Here is a 24,650-nt window from a genome sequence, read left to right on the forward strand (position 1 = left end):
TACCTGCCTTTGATGAGTTTACATTCTAATAGAGAAAGCAAGACATTCATAAATAAATACAGAATAGGAATGAATGAAAAAACATTAAGTGCTTATTATGCACCAGGTTCATAGCAAGTATCAAAAGATACTTCCTCCCCTTAAGGCTAACACATATTGGAAGGAGAGATATTTTGGATTAGGAATCATAAGGATGGTGAATAGAATCATAGAGTCTATGATTGTGATTGTCCATGTCCTTAACAGAAATAATAGTGTCCTTTTGATTATTGATCCATGAGGTAAAGGTGGAGCACTCAGTTGCTGACATGGCATGAAGATGGATGGAGCAGCATTCAGTATAGTGGCTCTGGGTGTAGTTATGGAGAAAGCTTACCAATCAGGAGCAGGTAGGACCCTAGGTTAGGATCTGAAGAGCCTGGTCAAATGCAAGGAGGCAGGGCATGATGATGGCTAGAAAGCACTAGGCTCAGTAGTTGAAGGAAGGAGGACACTAAAAATTGGGGGGAATCTGGAAAGGTGGTGGTGGTAACACATGAGCTGTACTTTAAAGGGACCTGGGAATTATGAATCAAAAATAAAGGGGGAATGAATTCCAAGCAAGTAGGACAGCCTAGGAAAAGAGGAATGGATAGAAGAAGTGGTAGATAGAATGATGCACACCATGGAACAGCAACTGGGTAGCAAGTTTAATTGGATTGTAGAGTATGTGACTGGAGGAATGTACAGTCAGCCTATAAAGATAGGCCGGAGATTGATTGTGAAGGCTTTAAATGCCAAATGGGAGTTAGTGTTTTATCTTAAAGACACTGGGGAACTACTGAAGCTTTTGGAGTGGGTGAATGACATAGTCATACCTGAGTTTTGGAATTGTCCATTCGACAGCTTGTGTGAAAGGATAAAAAGTAGAAGAGAGAGACTTAACGAAGGGAGGGAGGGGAGGCTGTGGTATTAGCTTAGGTGAGAGGGATGAGAGTGCTTGGCCTAGGATGATTGTGGTGATGTGGGAGAATAGAGGTGTTGGTAAGGTAGACTTGTCATCTGATGGATATCAGAGTTTAGGGTGGCCTGGATAACTGGAAATGTGGTAGTGCCCTCGACAAACAGGGAATTTAGGAGGAGTGTTTAGGGGAAGAGATAAATGACTTCTGATTTGGACATGAGATACTTATGGGACAGCCTGGTGGAGATGTTTAGCGGTAGTTGAAAATTCAGGTCTTGAATTCATGAGAGAGGTCACCTGGATATGTAGATTTGGAAGTTCTACATAGAGAAGATCTGTGGGAGCTGATGAGCTCAGTCAAACGACTATTTAAAGTACCTTCTACGTGCCAGGACTGCACACTAAGAGAAGATGGGAATAGAATAGGGCTCAGAAAAGAGCCCTGGAATACATCCAGGCATAGAGTGTGGGACATTGAAGAACCCGCCAAAAGAGACTGAGAAGATCGTCTGAACAGTCTGAAGAGTATGATTGATGAACATAGAATGTTTGAAGGCAAATTGTGTGAAATAAGATTATAAAATTTGAGCCACATTTTGAGTGTTTCTAATGTCAGGAATAGGTGTTGTATTTGGTCCTACCAGTAATGAGGGACTGCTGGGTTTTTTTTTTTTAATGATGATTTTTGAACAAGGGTTTGACATCTTTTGAATTCAGCATTAGGAAGGTTAGTTTGGCTTTATGAAGGATAGATTGGGGAAGATGAGAGGTAGAGAAATGTTAGAGGGTTATTATAGTTCTGGTTAGCAATAATGAGGGTTTGTACTACAATGGTAGTGCTGACTGGAGAGGGAAGGATGGATGTGAGAGACTGAAAGGGTAGGACTAAGGGTTTGGTATTTTATTGGATTTGGGAATTGGAGAAAGGGACGAGTCATATAGCTGAAGTTTGTGAATTTGGGTGACTGGGAGGATGTTGGTTCAGCAGACAAAGGGAAGCTGGAAGGAAGAGGGGCAGATTTGAAGAGAAGTAAGATGATGTCCATATTAAGAGGGGGAGGCAAGGCACACCAGTTCTTTTACCCTTACCCCTGTATAAACACTAAGTGATGCCATGACCTCTTAGGAAAGATTCTAACTTAAGGTCTGCTTATTAGGTTTCAAAGTTTTTCAGAGTGATAGTATATGAGAGGGTGTAGGGAAAAGCCAAATCTTAAACTAGGATCAGAAACAGTTCATCCTTTATATTGACTTAAAATTTGTAGTCATTGTCAGCATCATTTTAAGACTGTTTAGATCTTTTCACCATTCTAGCTCCATCAGCAATAAGTGATTGAGGAAAGACTTATATTAGTTGGGTATTAGAACGGTTGTGGTTGTATTATTTTTTGGGCTTCTTAAGTGTTTTTTGTTGTGTTATTTGTACCACATAAAAAGTAATTTGTGTTTTTTTTAAGTGTATATGTTCTGATATTTTAAATTTAGAATAAAAATCACTCCAACAATGCAATAGTAAAGCCCCCTGAAATGACTCCTCAGGCTGCTGCTAAGGAGCTAGAAGAAGTTATGAAGAGAGTACGAGAAGCCCAGTCATTTATTTCTGCAGCTATTGAACCAGGTAGGTTCATTGTGTAGTTACCTAGATTATATATCCAGATGTGGTAGAATCTTAGAGCTGGAAGGGACCTTTAGGAGTCTAAAGCCTTATTATGTAGGTGAGGAAACTGATGCTCAAAGACATGGTTTTCAAGATCAGGCAGTTATTTTAAAATAATGTTATTTTTTTCTCTTAAAATAAGCCTTAAGGCACATAAAACTGAAGTTATCAACTCTACATTTCTATAGTAATATTAGTGCTCACTAAATAGTTGGCTTAAATACTATATTTAAAAAGTGTGATGAAGCTACAAAAGGTAAATGTTTTATACCTGTTTGTCATTAAAGCAGATTAATGTTCTCAAATTTGAACTGAAAATATTAGAGCACAATAGTTAACACTCCTAACAGACCTCAGGTATTTAATATTAATAAGGACAATACTACCATATTAAAATCTGTGCTCTAACTGGGGGGAGGAGGGAGAGGAGCATTCTGAAAACATGTTCAATTTGAATATGTTTCAGATGCTCTGCAAATTGTGTCTCCTACTATAGCAAAAGAAAAAACCATCAGAAAAGACCTCCAGAATTTCCTTTTGAGATAATGAAATTGACATGTTGTAATCATGTGCATTATGGCAGCATCAGATCATTCCTTATGCACAGCTGTTATAATCATTCTGGTTTATATGTACTGCTGCAGGATGGCTGCACTCAACGAGTATATGCAATGACTTTCTTGGATGTTTCTGAAGGATAATTGCAAAGAAGGAGGATGTACAGAGAGTAGGCCCCTTGCCTTCTGTGTGGTACATTCCACTTGTGCCTGAGTATTAACTGGATCTTTAATTGTTCTGAGCTTACACTGCAAAAGTGGTTTTTTTCCTCTCAGAGTCTGGAAAGAGCAGTGAAGAAAAGGCGGGCAGATCTCGTTCCCATACTCGTTCAAAATCCAGGTCTAGCTCAAAATCACATTCTAGAAGGAAAAGATCACCATCAAAACACAGGTGAGAAGAGTTTCATTTCTAAATTTAAAGCTTAGGTTTTTTGGTCCAAGTTATCAAAGTTCATGTTTAGATGCCATTTAATTATTGCAACCATTACTGTGGTTAAAAGATAAAATTGCACCTGTATTTATTTTACTCTTTTTAAGCTTTAATTAAGTGAAACAGGTAATTTTAAAGCACAATTTTTCCTGGGAGAGAGAGATCATGGTTGTTCTTCTTAATTTAAGTCAGCCACTTAAGTCTATTTCCTTTTGAAACTGGAGTCACATTAAGGAAATATGAAAATGCAGCCTTGAGAGGAAGCTTTTGTGAATGTAAATAAAGGACTCCTTTTCAAAACTGCCTTCTCTTTTCTGTATGAGAAGTAATTTAAAGTGAATAATGTGGTTTAAATTATTTGATCTAAACCTAACCTAAGATATGGCTTTTTTTTCTCTTGAGGTGGATTATGTCATAGAATTTAAAAGAACATACATATACCCAATAAAAGGGAAAAAATATAGAGAATACTGTAAGTTCAGTAACTCGATTTTATCTTTTATCAAGGAAGGAGATAGAATGAGTTCCTTTGGAATTTCTATACCTATCTTCCATCTTGCCCCTCTTCCTTCCTTCCTTTCTTCCTTCCCTCCCTTCCTTTGTTTTGAGTTCCAAATTTTGTCTATCCCTTCCTTCCCTATTCCACCCCTAAAACAGGTAAGCAATCAGATGTAGGTTATACGTGTGCAATCATGTAACACGTTTCCATATTAAACATTTTGTGGAAGAAAACTCAACACCCCTCCCCCCCCAAAAAAAGGTGAAAATAGTATGCTTTGATCTGTATTCAGCCTTCCCCATCAGTTCTTTCTCTGGAAGCGGATAGCATTTTTCATTATGCGTCCTTTGGAATTGTCTTGGACCAATTGTATTGCTGAGACTAGTTAAGTCCTTCACAGTTCTTCATCAAACAATATTGTCACCATTGCACAACATTCTCATGGTTCTACTCACCCTGACTGTACATTAGTTTCATACAAGTTTTTTTCAGGACCTTTCTGAAATCACCCTGTTGTCATTTACTATAGCACAATAATATTCCGTCACCATCATTTACCACAGCTTGTTTAGCCCATTCCCCCATTAAATGGACATCCTTTGATGTTCCAATTCTTAGCACCCACAAAAAAAGGTACCTGAACTTTAAAAGAAATCAGCATCCTGGACAGTTTTAGTAATAACATGAAGATAAATAACATGAAGATAAACTTGGAATAATTTAAGTTTTGAACTTTAAATATTTATGAAATGATAGGAAAGATACTAAAAGATTTTTGAAGTCATTTTGACCAGTTGGAAAATTTGCACAATATTCTTTATTAATTTACCATTATCCAAAGTTCAATTTCAAGTTCACTCAGAAGACTGAAATTAAACATACGAGTTATGTATTTTATAAGTGTAGATCATTGAATATATTTCTGAAAGCAGCAATATATAAAGTATGCCAGTTATATAACAGCTAATAATAGTCAACACTTATGGAGCATTTTAACATTTGCAAAGTCTCTATGTATTTACCTCATTTTATATGTACATATATGGAACTCTGGTTTAAAATTTTAAATATCATCAATATCATTAATTTTATATAAAATTGAGTAACGACTTAAACATTAAGAAACTGTACTGATTTTGAGAAAGTTTGAACTTTATAATTAGTGCCATAAAATCACCCTATACTAATGTAGTTTGATTTTTTTTTCTATTTAAATTTTTACTTGTAAAATTTCAGGAAAAAACTTGTCAACATTTTAATTTAATTTTTAGCTTGTTCTCTCCCCTCGCCCCCTCCCAGTGCAGTGGGGGTTAAGTGACTTGCCCAGGGTCACACAGCTAGTTAAGTGTCAAGTGTCTGAGGCCGGATTTGAACTCAGGTACTCTTGAATCCAGGGCTGGTGCTCTATCCACTGCATCACCTAGCTGCCCCCTTTTAGCTTGGTTTTAAAATAACATTTTAGTCAATTTTTATATTTGTTAAACGAAAGCAGAATTTATAATTTTTTTCTACAAGTAAAAAATTTGATGAAAGCTATCTTATTTCTTGAGTGTAAATTTTTTTGGGAATTAGAAGAGACAATTGAAAATTCATTTCCCAACCTCTTGAGATGCCACGAATTGGGGGCTAAGTATCTTCTGTTATTTTTTCACCATAGGAGCAGATCCCATAACAGGTCACGTTCAAGACAGAAAGTAGGCGTGAAGATCCAAGAGTCCCTATAAAAAACGTTCTAAGTCTAAGGAGAGACGAAGTCAAGACTCGTTCACGTTCACGGTGCGTATGGAGGGTGAGTATTGTGGGGTCCCATTTTTCTCCAGAAAGTTATATGAGAGCCTCAACAACTTATTTTTGAAAGGCTTACTGTATTTAAACTTTTGTGAGGGTTACTTTAGGTAGACTTTGAGTAATAAAAAATTAGATGAAATCCTTTCATTACATTTTTGGGTTTTGTTTTTTTGGGGTTTTTTTTGGTAGAGCAAGGAGGGTTAAGTGGCTTGCTCAAGGTCACACAGCTAGTGTCAAGTGTATGAGGCTGGATTTGAACTCAGGTCCTCCTGAATCCAGGGCCGGTGCTTTATCCACTGCACCACCTAGCTGCCCTTCATTACATTTTTAACTAATAGACTTTTTTATTTAGAATTTTAATTTTTTTCCCCAAATTATATGTAAAAACAAATTTTAACATCAATTTTTGGGGGTGGGGTTGGGGCAATAACAGGTCACACAGCTAGTTAGTGTCAAGTGTCTGAGCCTGGATTTGAACTCTGGTCCTCCTCAATCCAGGGCCAGTGCTTTATCCACTGCACCACCTAGCTGCCCCTCATCAATTTTTTAAAAAAACTTTGTGTTCCAAATTCTCTTCCTCCCTCCCCACCTCCTCCCTTTAAGAACTCAAGCAATTCAATATAAGTTATACATGTGTAGTCATGCAAAACATTTCCACAATAGGTTGTGAAAGAAAACACAAGAAAAAACTTCAGAAAAAGGAACTAACAAAAAAATTGTTTCAATCTGTATTCAGATACCATCAGTTCTAGATTGTTTCTTAAAAATGTTTTTATTGATGTCTTGTTTTTTGCATCTTTATAAAAGTTTTCCTCAGAATTTTTCTGTCTTCCTCACAGAGAAAAATATTATATATAACAAACTTTCCAGTTATATGTAAAGATAATTTAATATTTGTTTTTATAAGATTTTTAGTTCCAAATTTTTCTCCCTCCCTTTCTTTCCTTCCCCTTGCCTCGACACAAGAAAGTAATCTGATATAGGTTATATATGTTCAATCATATTAAATATAGTTACGCATTAGTTATGTTGTGAAAGAAAAATCAGAACAAAAGGGAAAAACCTCCCCCAAAAAAGTAGAAACAATATGGTTCAATCTGCATTCAGAATCTGCATTTCTTTTTTCTGGATGTGGAGAACATTTTCCATCATGAGTTCTTTGGAGTTGTCTTGGGTAAATGAATAGACTCTTGACTGAAATTATTCTTCTGTTTGCTTTCCTTAAGTGAAAGTTGAAATAGCAATTCCATACTAAAATTGGATTTATCTTTTTTGCCACCAACAAGAATATCTGTTCTCTGGCTTATAAATGGGATTGCACTGATGGCTTTGGGAGACGGTTCTCAGTTAGTTTGTTTTCCTTGACCACATAATTTTATCACATAAATTTGATAAGTTAAAAAAAGTAACAAGTTTTCCTTTGGTTTTATATAGTGATATACAGATATGCATTTCAATAAATTTGGATACCTAGGTTTGTTACAGATTGCCATGATTGTTATGGCCTTGATTATTTTGATTAACGCTATCTATTCCCACCCATAAAATAGCCCCCTAGCAATAGAACAACTGTTTGATATAAGCACCTGGTATAGCCAGTCGTGTGTGTGTGTGTGTGTGTGTGTGTGTGTGTGTGTGTGTGTATGTATGAATGAAATATATAATCACTGCCTTAAGCCTTTGTGTTTGCCCTGGCCAGATCTCATTTCCTCACCAGGGTCAGGTTCCTTTAAATAAAATGATATTCTTTAGATTGATTTTTCTGTAAATAGTTCCCACTCAGCACATAGTGCTTGCTCATCTATTGTCTTTGTTCAGCTTAATACTTAATTCACATTGAAAATCCTTATTTGTCCCCAAAATTTGAGCTTCTATTCCACAAAAACCCCTTCTGTCCAGAAGTCCGTATCCTATTTTAACTTCGGTGTTAATCAAGAGACTGCCAAAATTTGTTCTTGTTCAGTAGCTTTCTAGATTCATGGATTATGTAGCATTTTAATGATTATTGCATGTCCAATTATGTAATGTACGTTAATTATTGACTTTTTTTTGGTATTAGTTTGGTTAAAGAAGGGAGTACCAAGTACTTTTTTGTTAGATATTTCTGTGATGATTTTTTTCTTTTCTGCCTTTTTTTATAACAGGGACAAGAAAAAAGAAAAAGAAAATCGAGAAAAGATCAAGGAAAAAGAAAGACTGAGAGAAAAAGAAAGGGATAGAGACAGAGAAAGGGAAAAGGAACGGAGTAAAAATAAAGAAAGAGATCGAGAAAAGGACAGAGAGAGAGATCGGGAAAAAGATCAAGAAAAAGAGCAGGAAAAGGAGCGAGACAAAGAAAAGGAGCAGGACAGAGAGAGAGAACGAGAGAAGGAGAGAGCCAGAGAGATAGATGAAAAAAGAAAGAAGGATAAGAAATCCAGAACACCTCCCAGAAGTTATAATGCATCAAGAAGATCTCGTAGTTCCAGCAGGTTTGCTAATATTTAAAGTTTTTGCTGGGATTTTTCTCAGTTGTGTTGATGACCAATTGAAACATAATTTTTAATTCAGGAGAATGGAGTTTAATTATGTACAAATAGGAAAGAGGAGTGTAAATTCCAAGAAAGAATCTCAGAAAGGAAGCCTCCTTTACTATTTATTATTTGATGAGATCTCTAGTAGCAGATAATCCTCTGGTATATTTAGACCTCTGTGGTATATTTAGACCAATGAAGAAACAGGTAATTTAGATAGATTAGTTTTTGAGTCTTAGCTCTGTGAAAGTTTGTTCTGCTACTTTATTAGATAGACTGTAGTTGATTTTGTGAATGAGAAAGCTTAAATTACTTTCTCCCCTAAAAAGTTAAATGGTATTTGCTTTTCAAAATGCTTTCTGGTATAGCTCAAAATGGAATAGATAATTCTGATTCATCTTTCTCATAAATTTCATACAGTTGTGAAATACTAGAGGTAGAGGAATATCAGAAACTCGTCTCATGCATCCCTGTCATTTTATAGTTGAAGCCCTTAGAAGTCAATTGAATTTTCCATGGACATATTAGTTAGCATCATAGATTGGATTTTTGAACCGTATCTGGTTATTTGGAACTTCTTTGGAAAGAACCACCTATTATTAAATTATGCTGCTTTTGTCCTTTGGGCATTAAGGCATCATTTACTTTTTCTTTCTTTCTTTTTTTTTTTTTTTTTAGGGCTTTAAGTGTTAAGTGACTTGCCTAGGGTCACACAGCTAGTGTTAAGTGTCTGAGGCCAGATTTGAACTCAGGTCCTTCTGAATCCAGGGCCGGTACTCTATCCACTGTGCCACCTAGCTGCCCACATCATTTACTTAAAAAAAAAAAAGTTTCCCCAATTGCCTATAAAAACTATTTAACATTTGATTTTTAAAAATTGAGTTCCAAATTCTTTCTTTCCTTCTCTTCCCCTTCCCTTACCCCCCAAAAAAGGCAAGTAATTTGATATAGACTATACATGTACAGGTCATGCCAAGCTTATTTCCACATTAGCCATGTTATAAAAGAAAATACAGACCACAAAAATCTCTTCAAAACTAAGAAAAAGAAAGTAAAAATAGTATGCTTTGATTTGCATTCAGACTGACAATTTTTCTTTGGAGGTGGATAGCATTTTTCATTGTAAGGCCTTCAGAATTGTCTTGGATCATTGTATTGCTGAGAAATAGCTAAGTACACTTGATTGTTGTACAGTATTGCTGTTACTGTGTACAGCATTCTCCTGGTTCTGCTCACCTTACTTTGTATCAGTTCATGTAAGTCTCCAGGTTTTTCTGAGAGCATCTTTCTTGTAATTTCTTATAGAATAATACAATTCCTTCACAATCATATACCACAGCTTCTTCACCCATTCCCTAGTTGCTGGGCATCTTCTCCCCGCCCCCCCCCCCATTTCCAATTCTTTATCACCACAAAAAGAGCTAGTATAAATATTTCTGTACATATAGGTCCTTTCCCTTTCATCTCTGGTATACAGACCTAGTAGTATTGCAGGGGTCAAAGGTTGGGCAGTGTTTACTTGAGAATTGTTGCTGTTTAGGTATACTGCCATCAGGTGGCAGCACAGTGCTACAGTCTCAGCTCTGAGCTAGAGAGGACTCAAGATAAAGGATAACATTTTATGTGACATTCCTTTATTTTAGTTAAACACTATTGAAAAATGACAGGTTTAACTAATGTCTTTTTTACTCCTCAGTAATTTCCTGATATTCTATTTCTATCCCCAGTAACAGAAAAAGTTTAAAATGACCTGATCTGACTTTATGCAGCATTTCATACTATAGTGTACTGAGGGAGCAAAGGATGTTTCATCACCTGCTCATACCAGTATTATTAGTCAATGCATTTAATATGAGTTTAGCAGATTTGTAGTGTTTCTTTATAGTTGAGAAATTTCTTAGAAGTAACAACCATTTCCTAAGGAAAGGCAACATTGCATAATAAAGGTATTATGAGGGAGACTTTAAGGATACTTTGTAAATTGTAAAACACTAAATGTAAATTAAGGTTTATTCTGATACAATCTTGTAGTGATTGGAACTACCATTAGAACTCTGAATTTTAATTCAGTATCCACCTCTTTGTTCATTTAGGTTTCTTTGAAACCTAGGATTTTTTTTTTTTAATGGGGGTATGGGGCCATCTCTTTTCCTCTTCTTTCTTAGTCTTACCTCATCCTGTTTTGGAGACCACTAGGTGGAACTGCTTGGGAGTGGGACCAGAAAGGATTTGGGAAGAAAATGTTATGGTCTCACTAGTTACTTTCTGGCCATGACCCTTTTTTTCACTAAGCAGAAAGACATCTTTTTCTATTTACTTTTCAGAGAAGAGGAAGGGCTCCAACCCTTCTTATTTGACTTATCGCCACATAATTTCAAGGTTAATTAATAAGCTTCTATCCAGGTTTCCATAGCAATTCTCAGCACTTGGCTTTTAAAAACTCCTTTAGATGCAGAAAGTTTATCCCTTAATACGAAAAGGACGGAATTATAGTGTCCTGTGATTTCATTTATATAGGAAAGTCCCTTTACTGATCTAGATTTTAGAGAACTGCCTATGGCACTGAGAAGTTGAGTGACTCTAAAAGAGTCACATATATAAATTAGAGGCAGAAATTATACCCCACCTTCTTGGCTTCATTACCAGTTCTCTATCCATTATGCCAAGCTGCCTCTTTCAAAGTGATAGGGTATCTTAGAACAGAAAACCAAGTGAAACACTTTGATGCTTATATTGCCTCAATGTCTCCATCTTCCTTAATCCAATTTTAATCTGGTTCTTGCTTCTATCTATTGAAGATACTGTCTTAAATATAAGTAGTGACCTTCTAACAAAAAAAGCATAATGGTCTTTGCCCAGTTCTCCTTCTTTGCTTGTCATTGTTAATCACTTTCTTCTTGAAACATTCTTTTCCCTTGCCTTCTGTGAAACTGCTTAATCTTGTTTCTCTATTTTTTGTTTTTGTTTTTGTTTTTAGTGAGGCAATTGGGGTTAAGTGACTTGCCCAGGGTCACACAGCTAGTAAGTATTAAGTGTCTAAGGGCGGATTTGAACCCAGGTACTTCTGACTCCAGGGCCGGTGCTCTATCCACTGTGCCACCTAGCTGCCCCTGTTTCTCTATTCTTACTGTTGTTTCTTTGTTTACTTTTTCTGCTCCCTAGAAATGTAAGAATTAATCAAGGTGTCCTGTCTGTAACAGTCTACTGATTTCATTCTATTCTCTCCTTCAGCACCCTTAACCACATATATTTTTTATGTAGATCACTCTCTAGTGATCATATGTGTTCAGTTCAAGTGTCTCCTGAGAGCTAGTCTCACATTTCTAACTGTCCAGTGGGTAGTTATGCTTGGATACATCCCTGTGACACTCCAAATCCCAAACTTATCTTCCCTGTATTAAAACCCATATTTTTCTGATGTGTTTACATTGTCAACAATTTCTAGTCACTGGGCTCAAAACTTTTGAAGCATCTTCGCCTTCTCCCATAAATCAATTATCAAGCCTTGCTGGTTCTAATTCTAAGGAAAACCGTGAAAATCCTAGCCCTACTCACTACTCTTTTTAAGTCTTTTTTCCCTATTGCCTTGCATCTAGAGTTCATAAAAATCTTCAATTTCTTACTGTCTTTCAGTGATATCACTTCCCCAATGCACTGATTTATTTAAGTATACAGGAAAAATTTTAAGCTTTTAAAATAATCTTTTGAATATTTTTGACTCCAGCATTTTCTTCAAATTTTACTCATTTTACTAACTGATAAGATTGAATGTCTCCAGTTGCCCTATAAATTATTTCCTATGTAATTCACTGACATAGCAATTAATACAATTCATCAGCTCCATTGAGTATGTAACAGTTGGAATGATGCCACCTGCTGGAGACTTACTGTAGGAGGGCTCCACCATGAGGAAAAGGCGCCAGAGGGCAACACATGTGGCTTTTCTTTGGCATCAGGAAGTGACGTTTACTGGTGGGAGGAAGAGGGGGTGAGGCTGGCACTCTTGTTCTTTTTCATTAGGGCTCTGGTTGAGAGTGGAATGAGAAATCTGCTCTCACTTTAATAGATAGATGAATCAGGCCTTTCTCTCTTCACCAAATTCTTATTCTCTTTAATAAATGCTTAAAAGTCTAACTCTTGCTAAAGCTTATAATTTATTGGCGACCACTCATTAGATATTTTAGACAGTATAGTTAGAACTTTAGCCCCTTACAAGTATAAATAATTGTATGTTTACCACCATTGGCAAGTAATATTTTTTCACTCCTATGTGCACATATGCAGCTGAAACAGATATGGTTCTTCTCCTACAGACCACCAAAAGTAAAACAGAACTAGAAAACAAATTTAAAATTTGGGTCTGCAGTGACGTTCATGAATGTTCATGCTATTAAAGTAGCGAACCCATGCTTCTGTGCTGAGAATGACATTGGATTTGTATAAAAAAATTATTTCATTTTCACCAAGGGACGGCTTCAGAGAAGAAGTGTATGGTATTAGAAGAGCTTTTAAAAAATAAAGAAAAGAGAGTCTATAGTGAAATTAGAAGTTGAACTGTCACAGTAGATTCAAAATGCTTATCTCCTTTTGAAATAATTTGTGTTATTTAACATTTTTAGCGTACTTGATTGTCCTATTTTCTTCTTGTTATTTTTAAATGAAAGAAGTCCTTGCTAGTCTTGGAGAAGCTTAGTGAGATCAAAAGCTAGGGTTCAGATTTGTCATTTGAGTTCTGCTCTTCTGTGTGAATCTCTCATACTTGTAAAATAAATTCTTTAGATTATGTCTGAGGTGTATTTTACAGTTTCACAAATATTCAGAAGTTCACTGCTACCCAAAATAACTCTTGCAGTGCATGTTTAGAATGGATAATTTTTTTTTCTTTTGTGTAGAAATTCTGTTGAAATTGTGGGCTCTTTTTGCTTTATTTTATTTTATTTTTTATTTTATTTATTTGTTTTTTTTTTTTTTTTAGTGAGGCAATTGGAGTTAAGTGACTTGCCCAGGGTCACACAGCTAGTAAGTGTTAAGTGTCTGAGGCCGGATTTGAACTCAGGTACTCCTGACTCCAGGGCCAGTGCTCTATCCACTGCGCCATCTAGCTTTATTTTTGAAGGCCTTCATTATGTTATAATTTGCTGATTTTTAAAACAGTAATATACATTGTTACTCCAAAATGTCTTGGTTGTCTCATACTTCAAAATTAAAATAAGACCATGCTTTAATTAATAACACCTATGTTACTAAATAATAATTAATTTTAGGTTATTACTAGAACAATTATAAAGGGTAAAGAGGGTCAGATATATCTCTTTGGGTGAAAAAGGGAAGTTTTTCTGGAAAAGAAGCAAAAAAAGAAATGGATTTTTCATTGTTCTGGTTAAGAAAATATGTTTAAGTTCAACTTGTAATTTTTTTCCAATGAGCTTAAAAGCATACCTTGTCTTTTACAAGGTACTCTTACACAGTGGGGGCAGCAGAAGAAGCTAACATTTTTTTTTTTTTTTTAGTGAGGCAATTGGGGTTAAGTGACTTGCCCAGGGTCATACAGCTAGTAAGTGTTGAGTGTCTGATGCCGGATTTGAACTCAGGTCCTCCTGAATCCAAGGCCGGTGCTCTATCCACTGCGCCACCTAGCTGCCCCAGAAGCTAACATATTAATGAGATAATTTAATAGCGCATTCTAGTCAAGAAATTAATATGAAAGAATCTAAAACAACTGCTGTTAGTTTTCAGCAGAAGAAATTCCTGACTTCAGTAGACCAAATGGAGATCAAGAAAAAAAGATTATTTTTTTTTCTTTTTAACGTAAACTTATTTTATAGAAGTTCGGTTTCCATATTTCCATTGTTCTCATTGTGGTGTAAATCTGTTTAATTTATTACATATGTAACAAGTTAGAGACCATATAATATCCTCAAATCACGGGTTTTTTAAATTTGGTATTTTAAGTGGTGCTTGCTATTTGCTAGTTTTAAAATACTTAAATCTCAAAATTTTCAGAGAAAGACGGAGGAGGAAAAGCAGAAGTCCTTCTAAATCACCAAAAACATCAAAAACCCTGAAAAGGAAGTCTTCTCGGTCTCCATCACCCCGGAGGTAAGTCTATATAATAGCATATACTTAGACTAGAAGAGTATACAGGGGAAATGTGTAGATTTAATTTAATTGTGTTTAAAAATAAGCTTTATGGATATCATTAAATTTTAACAGTCATTTCTGGATATGTTTCCTCTACCCCAAGTTTGAGCCCTCTCTTCTAACAAAAAGAGTTAAGCACTAATATATTGCCAATAGTGATCATATCTGACATTGTAGACAGCATTCTGCCAAAGTATTTCCTTGCTTCTATGCAGAGGAGGAGAGGGAAATGTGTTTCATTTTCTGTTCTCTAGATGATTTTTTTGTTCAGTCCAAAAGTTTTGACTTGAGTCAGACTCAGTTTGGCTTCTTTTTTAGTGATATTGTAATATAGTGTATATAATTCTTCTAGTTTTCATTTCATTTTACAGCAAGTAATAGTTCATTTATATCTTTTATTTATCTTTTTAGGGGCAGGGAAAGAATAGATTTCATCAATGTAGGAAAACTGAATTCTATCATTGATACAGATCAAGCACTCATTTGTCACTTGGGTACTTAAGAGATTTTCCTGGGATACTGAGGGTTTTAATGACTTATTCATGATCATCCAGTTACTGTATATCAGAGGCAGGAGTTGAACACAGACCCTTGACTTCAAAGCTGTACTTCTTGTTTTTGTTTGTTTTTTGTTTTGTTTTGTTTTGTTTTTCGTGAGGCAATTGGGGTTAAGTGACTTGCCCAGGGTCACACAGCCAGTAAGTGTTAAGTGTCTGAGGCCAGATTTGAACTCAGGTCCTCTTGACTCCAGGGCCGGTGCTCTATCCACCGCGCCATCTAGCTGTCCCAAAGCTGTACTTCTGTTGTATACCTCTATAATTTTGTACTACATACTACATGTTCCATTGTTCAACCATTCTTCATGGTATAACTACTTAGTCTCTAGTTCTTTGTTGTTTTGGAACATTGTTTCTGTCTCTCTGACCTCCCTGGACAGATAACCCAGGACTGAGTCAAAGGTTATTAGTTCAGTCTCTTTTCTCCTCTAATTTCAAATTGTTAATCCAGGATAGGTGGGCCCAATTCACAGCTTTTTTTTTTTTAAAGTGGGGCAGTGAGGGTTAAGTGACTTGCCCAGGGTCATACAGCTAGTAAGTGTCAAGTGTCTGAGGCCGGATTTGAACTCAGGTCTTCCTGACTCCAGGGCTGGTGCTCTATCCACTGCTCCACCTAGCTGCCCCACCAATTCTGTTTTACATTGACTGACATTTTTTGCCCATCTTTGTTAGTGAATAGTCAACATTATTTATTAAGTGTTTACTGTGTGCCAGGCACTATGCTAAGCTCCGAAAATACAAACAACGGTACAAATAAATAAGCAGTCCTTGTTCTCAAGGAGTTCACAGTCTAATAGAGAATTACAAACAACTAGGTAGAAATGGGGGGGAAGGGTGGTGTGTGTGTGTGTGTGTGTGTGTGTGTACACACACGATAAATTGGAGATAATCCCAGAGGGAAGGCACTAGCTTTTAGGGAGATTGAGAAAGGTTTCTCATTGAAGGTGGGATTTTAGCTGGGACTTGAAGGAAATGAAGGAAAATACAAATCTTTCTTTGATGAGGAAATTCACTGACCCAGCAATAAGATAAGATTTTTTTCTCTGTAATGAAATCATTATATGTCTTTCTTGGTCCTTTCAAATTCTTTTCCATTTTATTCTAATGGTTTCATTAAAGGTTAATAAACAGACTGATATAATATGAATTCAGAGACATTAGTGTCAGGTTCAGGAATAGAATTCCAGTCTAATGACTCACAATCTTGTACTTAGGACTGTTTTTAAAAATGTTTTATTGATGCTTTTTATTTTCATCTTACTATCATGTCTCAATGACCTTGCCACCAAAGTCTCTCAACAAAAGAATTATTTTTAAGCAAAATAAACCAAGTAATTGGCAGTGTTTGACAATGTATATACCTCTTTCTACTTCCCTGTTGAGGGAAGGGAGGCAGATTTTCCTATCTATCAGTTTCTTAGGGTCAAGAATAAGTCATTACGTTGATTGGAATATAAACAGTGCTTCAGATAATTTATTTACTAATCTTCAGGTAGTCGATTTTATTTTTAACTCTGTACTGTTTGAAAATACTTTGCATGCCTTGGTTAAATTTTTTTTGATGTGTAGGAGATATTTATTTCTTGGGTTGGTACTTATACTAAACTGAAAAGGAGCATTCTCAAATATATGAAATCCTCTTTTGAGCTGCCGTTTCTTGTTTTTCCCCGTCATTTTACTTGGATTTATTAACCATATGCTCTATGAATTAAGCTATGAAAATTAAGCTTTTATCCCTAAAAGATAAATTATTGCTAAAGAAAGGATATTAATTTAAAAAACATTTTTCTTTGTTTGGAATCAAGTGAATGAAAACATTAGTCAATAGTAATAACAAACTATTTAGAAAAGGAAGTGTTTCTGAAGCATATAGTTACAAGCAGTTTAGTTTTTAATTTTTTCCTATCATTATTGATTTGTCCATAGTCATGTCTGACTTCTGTCCATTCTTGTGTATATATAGTGATGGTGTTTTCCTTTAGTGTATGGGAGGGAGATGGTTTCTGGGACTACTCTTTTTGAAGTTTAAGGGTTAGTGATATTTCTTGAGCCTGGAAATCTGCTTTCATAGTTTCTTCCTAATACTGTATTATTTTTCCTCTCTTATCTGAGCATGTTTTTATCCCCCAGGGGAACAAAAAGTACTTGAGTATTCCTTTATCACATGTCTAGAAAGGTGATTATCTTATTTTTTTAGATCTATTAAAATTAATAATAGAATTACTTTGTTTTAAACATTCAGTGTATGACCTACAGAAAGTAAGACATTTTAAAATGTTTTTTTTTTTAAATAATGACCATATAGGAGAAATTGGCATTATTTTATGGAAGTTTTGTGTTAGTATTTGAAATGATTAAGTAAAAATAGTGTGAAAATTGTCATTTCAAGCAGTTTTAGAAATTAATGTTTTTGATCTATGTTCTTAAGCAGAAATAAGAAGGATAAAAAAAAGGAAAAAGAGAAGGACCAAAATATAGAAAGAAAAGAGAGAGAACGTTCAACATCCAAGAAAAAGAGCTTTAAAGACAAAGATGTGAAAGACAAATTGGAAAAGAATACAAGTACATTGAAGGTAAACAATAGTCATCCAATATTTAGAGTTAAATTAATGAATGACCAATAATGTTTTTATGACTCAGTCCACCAAAAAATGCTTTCTTGTCAGTTTTAAAATAGATTTTTGAAAGGAGCAGATAAAATGAACTTCGCATACTGTAGTTGCTTAAGAAATGTTTGTTGAAATGAATCGCATCTGAAGTGAAATTGCAAACTTTTTAAAAGATTGTGATTTACATTTGATCAGTGGGGGGCGGCTAGGTGGCGCAGTGGATAAAGCACTGGCCCTGGATTCTGGAGTACCTGAGTTCAAATCTGGCCTCAGACACTTGACACTTACTAGCTGTGTGACCCTGGGCAAGTCACTTAACCCCCATTGCCCCACAAAAAAACAAAAAACAAAAACAAAATAAATTCGATCAGTGTCCAACTCTTCATGACCCTTTTTGGAGTTTTCATGGCAAAGATACTGGAGTGATTTGTCATTTCCTTCTCCAGCTCATTTTACAGATGAGGAAACTGAGGCAAACGGGGTTAAATGACTTTCCAGGGTCACACAACTAATAAACACTGAGGCCAAATTTGAACTCGGGACTTCCTGATTCTAGGCGTGGCACTCTTATCAACTGAGCCACCTCAGACAGAAATAAAGCATTTTTTGAGCACAGACAAATGAGAAAAGATCTCTGATCTTGGGTCTGTGTTATTTCTACTCAGTTCAGTTTTAAGAAGTATGTTTGCTGGGGCAGCTAGGTGGCACAGTGGATAAAGCACCGGTCCTGGAATCAGGAGGACCTGAGTTCAAATCCAGCCTCAGACACTTAACAATTACTAGCTGTGTGACCCTAGGCAAGTCACTTAACCCCAATTGCCTCACAAAAAAAGAAAGAAATATATTTGCTTCAGTAAACTTAGCAGTCATTCTGATGAAAAATAAGGAGAAAAATGCATTTAGTTGAATTAGAAATGTCATTTAGTGTTAGGCCACGTTCTGCCAATTGTTTTTTCCCAAGTTCATAAGGCATTTTGGAAGTATATTAACTCTGAGAATATTGGTTAAATAAGATTGTATTTTAAAATCATGTCAATGCTAAGGTTTTTAATTTCATAGGCTCATGCTAATATAGGTAGGAAACTAAAATGCTTGAAGTAGTTCTGGGTAAAAGTAAATTTATGGCTTCTTTTACTTTTTTTTTTTTTTTTAGTGAGGCAATTGGGGTTAAGTGACTTGCCCAGGGTCACACAGCTAGTAAGTGTTAAGTGTCTGAGGCTGGATTTGAACTCAGGTACTCCTGACTCCAAGGCCAGTGCTCTATCCACTGCGCCATCTAGCTGCCCCTTCTTTTACTTTTTCATTCCTCTCTTCTCCCCCTTTTACCCAGAGCAGGGTTCATTATGAGAAATACTAGTTTCCTTTCCCAATATATATTAGTTTCTTTCCTTTGGTTTTTGGATTGTAAATTCTTTCTGGATTCCTTGAAGCAGATGAAAACTCTGTTACCCTGCTCTTTCAGTCAGTTAGTTGCACTTTTTCTCTTCCAGTATTAGCCATTCCCCTTCATTGCCTGATTTGCTTAAAATGTGTTATGATTTTTTAAGTTGGTCAAAAAATCCATTTTTAGTTATTTGTGAAAACAATGTATTTCTTAATATGATTAAAAATAGATAATCTTGAAAATACATGTGTGTGTCTTTAATGTTCTCTCTAGGAGAAAGAACACAGTAAGGAAGTACCAGATATAGGAGGTGAAAAAACAGATGATGACAAAGAAACTCCAAAGACTGATGAAAACAAAGTCCAGCAGAATGGGAATTGCCAACCAAATGAAGAAAACCTTACTGCCAAGGCAGAAACGGTATAGGGCCAATAGATTTGTACCACTTCAACTCAGCTGTTAGAGTGGAATCCAAAGCTTTTAATTCTCTCATTAAGAAGCCAACAGTAAAGCAGTCCAGTCAAATATAGATATGTATGAACAGCTCTTACAGTTGTCAGATGACTTTATGGTCATCTTATTACAGAGAAAGGAAACCAAGCATGGACATTATGAAAACAAGGGATGCTACCCAAAGTGACTCATCTAAAATCCATGCATTTCCATGATGGCCGACCTACTTGTGAAATGATTTGTTAGTGTTTGCCAAGGACCATTACAAAGATCTGAATCTGCAATGCTCAGAAAAATGGAAGATAATGCATTGGACAGGCTGTTCAAATACTGCTAGTTATTGAATTTTGTATTTTGCTTTTTTGTTTTAATTTCAATATATATTGTTTGATGATGTGCTTGAAAATGGTGCAAAATATATAAATACACCCCTGTAAATGAAATAAGACATTACTTCACGGTTTTATAGTGATCGTGTTAAATGCCTACTAATAGGTTTTCATTTGCTCACAATTTGGGACACCAGTTCTTTATCTAAAATATTTTTTCAGACTAAAATTGCTTAAATGTGTGGATTTTTTAAAAAGTAGTTTAGTGGTGCATGCTAACTGTCCCATTCCAAAAAAGGAAAAGCAACCATGTTGAATACTAATATACTTTATTTTTTTTTCCTCCCAAAGTGAGCATATCTTTTAACCTTTGTTAATATTTTGAAGTTTATTTTTGTGTCTGGTCAGCTGCAAATGGCATAGGTGTTCTTATCAAAAGGAAACCTGGTTTTCAAAACAGGCTATGGGAGCACAAGCTGAAGCTTTAGTGCCTTCTAGTGTTTTCTAGTATTTTATATGTGCTAGTCATTCTCAGTTCATACTGAACCTAGATAGCTATTCCACCCACCCCCATAGAGAAATGTGCAAGTAGTATGGAAGAACAGCTTCTTAGTTAACATAATAGAAGAAAGAGGTTAGGTCTTTAAGGAAAGGTTTGTAGCAGGAAGCAAAAATACAGTTTGGGGACCATCGGTTTTATACTCTTGTAGCTGAAAGTGAAGCACATTCTTATTTTGCCTAAATCAAAGGAAGCCCTTTAAATTCTCTACATTGGATGGCCTTAATCATTACCTCGCAATCATTTTCTCTAATGCTGGTTATGTGATGTGCAAAAACTGTACCTGAAAGGGGTAAAGGTATGTATGGCTTTTTCTTTTTTTTTTCCCCTAAAGGGTTAAATTTACTTGAGTTTAAATTACAAGTCATTAGTCATTCTTGGGAGGGGGGATCAGCTTTTTGTAAAAAAGCACTTATATAGGAGAATGACATTTATGAAGATTTTTTCCAAAAAGCTCAATTCATGCTTTCAGAATTCCTTACATCATTGTTAGATTTCCCCAAGATGTCATACCTTTTAATTAGCTCTTAATACTAAATCAAGTATAATTATTTTAATGCAACATAATACAATCAAATTTACTCAGTTGCCTTACCTCATGGGAAATTACTTCTGTAAATTTAGAAAGCTGAATAGTGTGCTCCTTACCTGCTTTTCATTTGATTTTCCTTAATACATTGAAACTAAAGATTTGTGGAGAATGGAAACTTACCCATATTTCAATGAATACTGGTTTGATTATGAAGCTGCTTAATCACTCTTCACATGTTCAGAATTATAGTTTTTTGCCACTGTGTACATTAAAACTTTGTAAAATGCTTTACTATGTAAAGTATAGATGGTCATTTTTAATGCTTCAGCCACATTCAGTTGGCTGGTAAAACAGCTTATTCTCATAAAAGAGTAACTTGTGTGGATGAAAAGACCAGAGGATTGTGTATTTTGCAACAACTGTCTTATTTATGATATGTAAGTAGTATAGAGCAAACATTGTTTGAATTCATGTTATCCTTAATACCATTTCACTAATAAAACCAAGTGTTTTAGAGGGAAGTTTTTGTTTATGCATTTCAGAAGAGCATTTTAGTATTTGTGCCCTAATTCTACATGGTTTAGTAGAGAACCTTCATTTGGAAATGAAAAGTGCATGCTTATAGACTGTCTATAAAACAGTCAATTAAGGCTCTGTTTTTTGTTTGAACTCTGATTTCAATTAAATGAACCTTGGTTTTAGTTAAAATTAATTTGGTTTCTGCTGTTGCTGCTGGTTTTTCTTGGCATTCACCTGTAAAAATAATCAAAGGTACTGATTTTTTAAATTGGAAAATGAATAGCAAATGATTTATAAACATAAACAAAGAAGTCTAGAAAATTAAATTAGGTTATAATGTGGTATTGTTCTAAATGATGTGAGAAAGTCTGATTGATAGCGATGGTTTCCAGATTCAGAGATAGTACTGTTGTCCTAAGAAAACATGTATTTTCCATTTCAGCATTACTTCTCTACTATATCTTTTTTTACTTTGCTTAAAGTCTTGTTTTTCCATTTTATCACCTCATTCTTTTGCTTCCCAATTGACAGGAATATTTTGAATGAAAAGTTTAAAGACAACCTTTTTGAGATTTGATACCTCTCTAATCTGTAGGTTTCCTTTTTAGCTTAACTAAACAAATAGTTTATTATTCTTTTCTGGGACCACAGTTGATAATACATATGACTTGCCTTCTGGTGAGTCTTGTTATTCAGCAGTGTTACATACTGAACAGATAAGCAACAAGTTAGTCCATCCTTAGTTTTGTTTTAATAGATAAACTGGGTCTCTTAACTTTAAAAAATGTGTACCTAGTTTCAGCCAGTACAATTCTTTTATCTAATGCAAATTAACTTCATAGTAAATGCTCTCTCTTTAGTTTACTTTTTTTTCCTACCCCCCATGTTAGAGAATTCATTTCTTTGGCAAAACTAAAGTACTTTGCTATTGTTGGGAATATTATAAACTTGGATTTCAACATGTATTTTAAAATAATCAATAAGATACTTTTTGATAATAAAAGATTTTCTTCTATGGTGCTAACCATTTCCAGAACCTATCAGTATCTAATTTTTTTTTTAGACTATTACCTATCTTTTTAGATTAGAATAAACAAGTCACTGACAAATTTAGGGTTTAGTCTTCAAATGAAGGAACTTATAAAGTAATGGATTATTTATTTGGAAATCAAAAAGCAAGGTTTTGGGGTTTTTTAGCCTATTGAAATATTTTTGTCTGGTTTCTTATCTTAGCAGCTGAATTAGTTGTAGAAACTAAGCCATTTTATAGTGTGCTTTTAAAAATTGAAACCATAAATTTGAATGATTTATCTTTCATAAATTCAGTACCATTAACTTAAGATTCTAGTTCTGTGGGATCTCAAATAGGAGGATTGAGTTTGTCAAATGTTCTCTATTACCGTAGTTTTATTTTGCACAACCCCTCCATTCAGTAGGTTCTTATATTCTGTTGAGCCAGCTCAAAGTGGCTTATTATATACCTATCTGCTGAATTAACATTTGAAAATTTAAAATCAGATTGTTTTCACTCTTCAAAAATAATGTAACACCCTTGAAAGGTGCTGAATTGACAGCTCTGGAGAGAAGCACCTTCAATGTAAATAACAAATCTAAATATCCCTAATGTATTCAACAAATGTGCCTCAACCTGCCTTACAGGTCATTTTCAGGGGCAGAAATGGGCCTTCTTGGTCCTGAGATGCTCACTGAGTTATCTTTTCAAAAAATATTTTCTTTGGGGAAGTGCCCTTGCTCTGGAATAAAATTTAATTCCTAAGGCAAAAGCCACTAAAAAGCTACACTTTTTGGCCATATTCAGTTAGGTTGGATTTGTTAACTCATAATGTCTATTTCTATTCTATTCTAATTCAATTTTCTGCTCTAGAATTTTATTTCTGTTATCAATTTATATCAGTCTTGAATATGATACTTTTGTGACTGTTTTAGATAAATTTTAGCTTCTGGTCTCTTCTGATTTGTAAGTGTCGTCTTACCTTGATAATTTTTCAAATTAAAAACTGCCAAATTTTGAAAGACCTTGCATGCATTTCACCTCTGAGGCACTTACACAAAAATGGAAGAACATATTTTTTGTTGTTTTTAGGTCCCTCCAGGCTAGCTCTAAGGTAACTTTAAAGCATAAACAATTACTTCCAGCTTTGGATGTAAATTCAGACTCTTGGAAATCACTTGGAGAATCTAGAACTAATGAAGTTGGTTTGCACCAGTTTTAGGCTACCAGTGAATAACGAACTGCTAGGGAATAAAGCAGAGAAAGATCTGCTCAAGAATTCCTTACTTTTCACAGCAGTTTATTTTTGGTTAGATCTTACTATGTAGCTTATACAATCAGTTCAGTTGAATAGTTAAATAATATCCCACATTTTGATCTCATTTAGTTGTATTAAATAATGCTTGTTACAGGATTCTTTTGGTTGTAAAGGAAAGATTAAAATTAAACATCTAAAGAAATAATGTGCTACATGGGTGGTATATATATTTGTGGGTAGAGCCAATATTAAATGGTACTAGTAAAGATATGTCCAATGATGCTGCTATTATGTTGCTATATTTTTAATAAAATTAAACTCTTAAAATCTTACACTTTGTGACATTTATTCATACTTCCATCGTCCATGGGTCTTCTTGCCACATGAAGGGAGTAGCTCTTCTGTGAAATTACTTTTTATGCTATTGAATGTTGGACCATCTTTATTTCATGATGGGTGTATTATAATAGCTCCATTATAAGTGTTGATATTTTGCACAACAATGATTTACAACATTATATTTTGTTTTTACAGGTAAGAACTATACTCATAATCCAAGTAATTGAATCTTTTTGTTGCTGTGGCTAAACTATTTTTAACTAAATGGCATATCTTTATGATGAAAAGAACATTTTTTTTTGCAATGGCTGATGGAATACTTTATGAGTATAGTACTATAATTTTTGATTCAAGTTGCATATTGAATTATGATTTCAATTTATGCTTTTAAATTTAGACATTTGGGCAGTTGGTTAAGGGATGGTATTAATGACATCAATATAGATTTAATTCTTTTCTCACTGTTACATTAGAGGCTGAACCTAAATTTCTTCCTCACATCAGCTCCTCACCCCATGTCAACTATTATCAATTCAATATGTATTGTCTCTACTATGTGCCAGGGACTATG

At 34.9% G+C, this 24,650-nt stretch overlaps 1 protein-coding gene across 1 annotated transcript in view; it reads left to right on the forward strand.

Moving 5' to 3' along the window:
- The window catches only part of SREK1 (splicing regulatory glutamic acid and lysine rich protein 1), a 51,018-nt gene extending 26,946 nt beyond the window's left edge, over nt 1-24,072 (forward strand). Inside the window, 10 exon segments of the mRNA XM_043996144.1 lie at nt 474-501; nt 2,434-2,561; nt 3,434-3,548; nt 5,744-5,783; nt 5,785-5,840; nt 5,842-5,862; nt 8,019-8,345; nt 14,391-14,486; nt 17,514-17,658; nt 19,352-24,072. Of these exon segments, the coding sequence (XP_043852079.1) occupies nt 474-501; nt 2,434-2,561; nt 3,434-3,548; nt 5,744-5,783; nt 5,785-5,840; nt 5,842-5,862; nt 8,019-8,345; nt 14,391-14,486; nt 17,514-17,658; nt 19,352-19,504 (1,109 nt within the window). The 3' untranslated portion in view covers nt 19,505-24,072.
- Nucleotides 24,073-24,650: the final 578 nt, after the last annotated feature.

The sequence above is a fragment of the Dromiciops gliroides genome, chromosome 1 (genome assembly GCF_019393635.1).
Source record: "Dromiciops gliroides isolate mDroGli1 chromosome 1, mDroGli1.pri, whole genome shotgun sequence".
In the NCBI taxonomy this organism is placed as follows: Eukaryota; Metazoa; Chordata; class Mammalia; order Microbiotheria; family Microbiotheriidae; genus Dromiciops; species Dromiciops gliroides.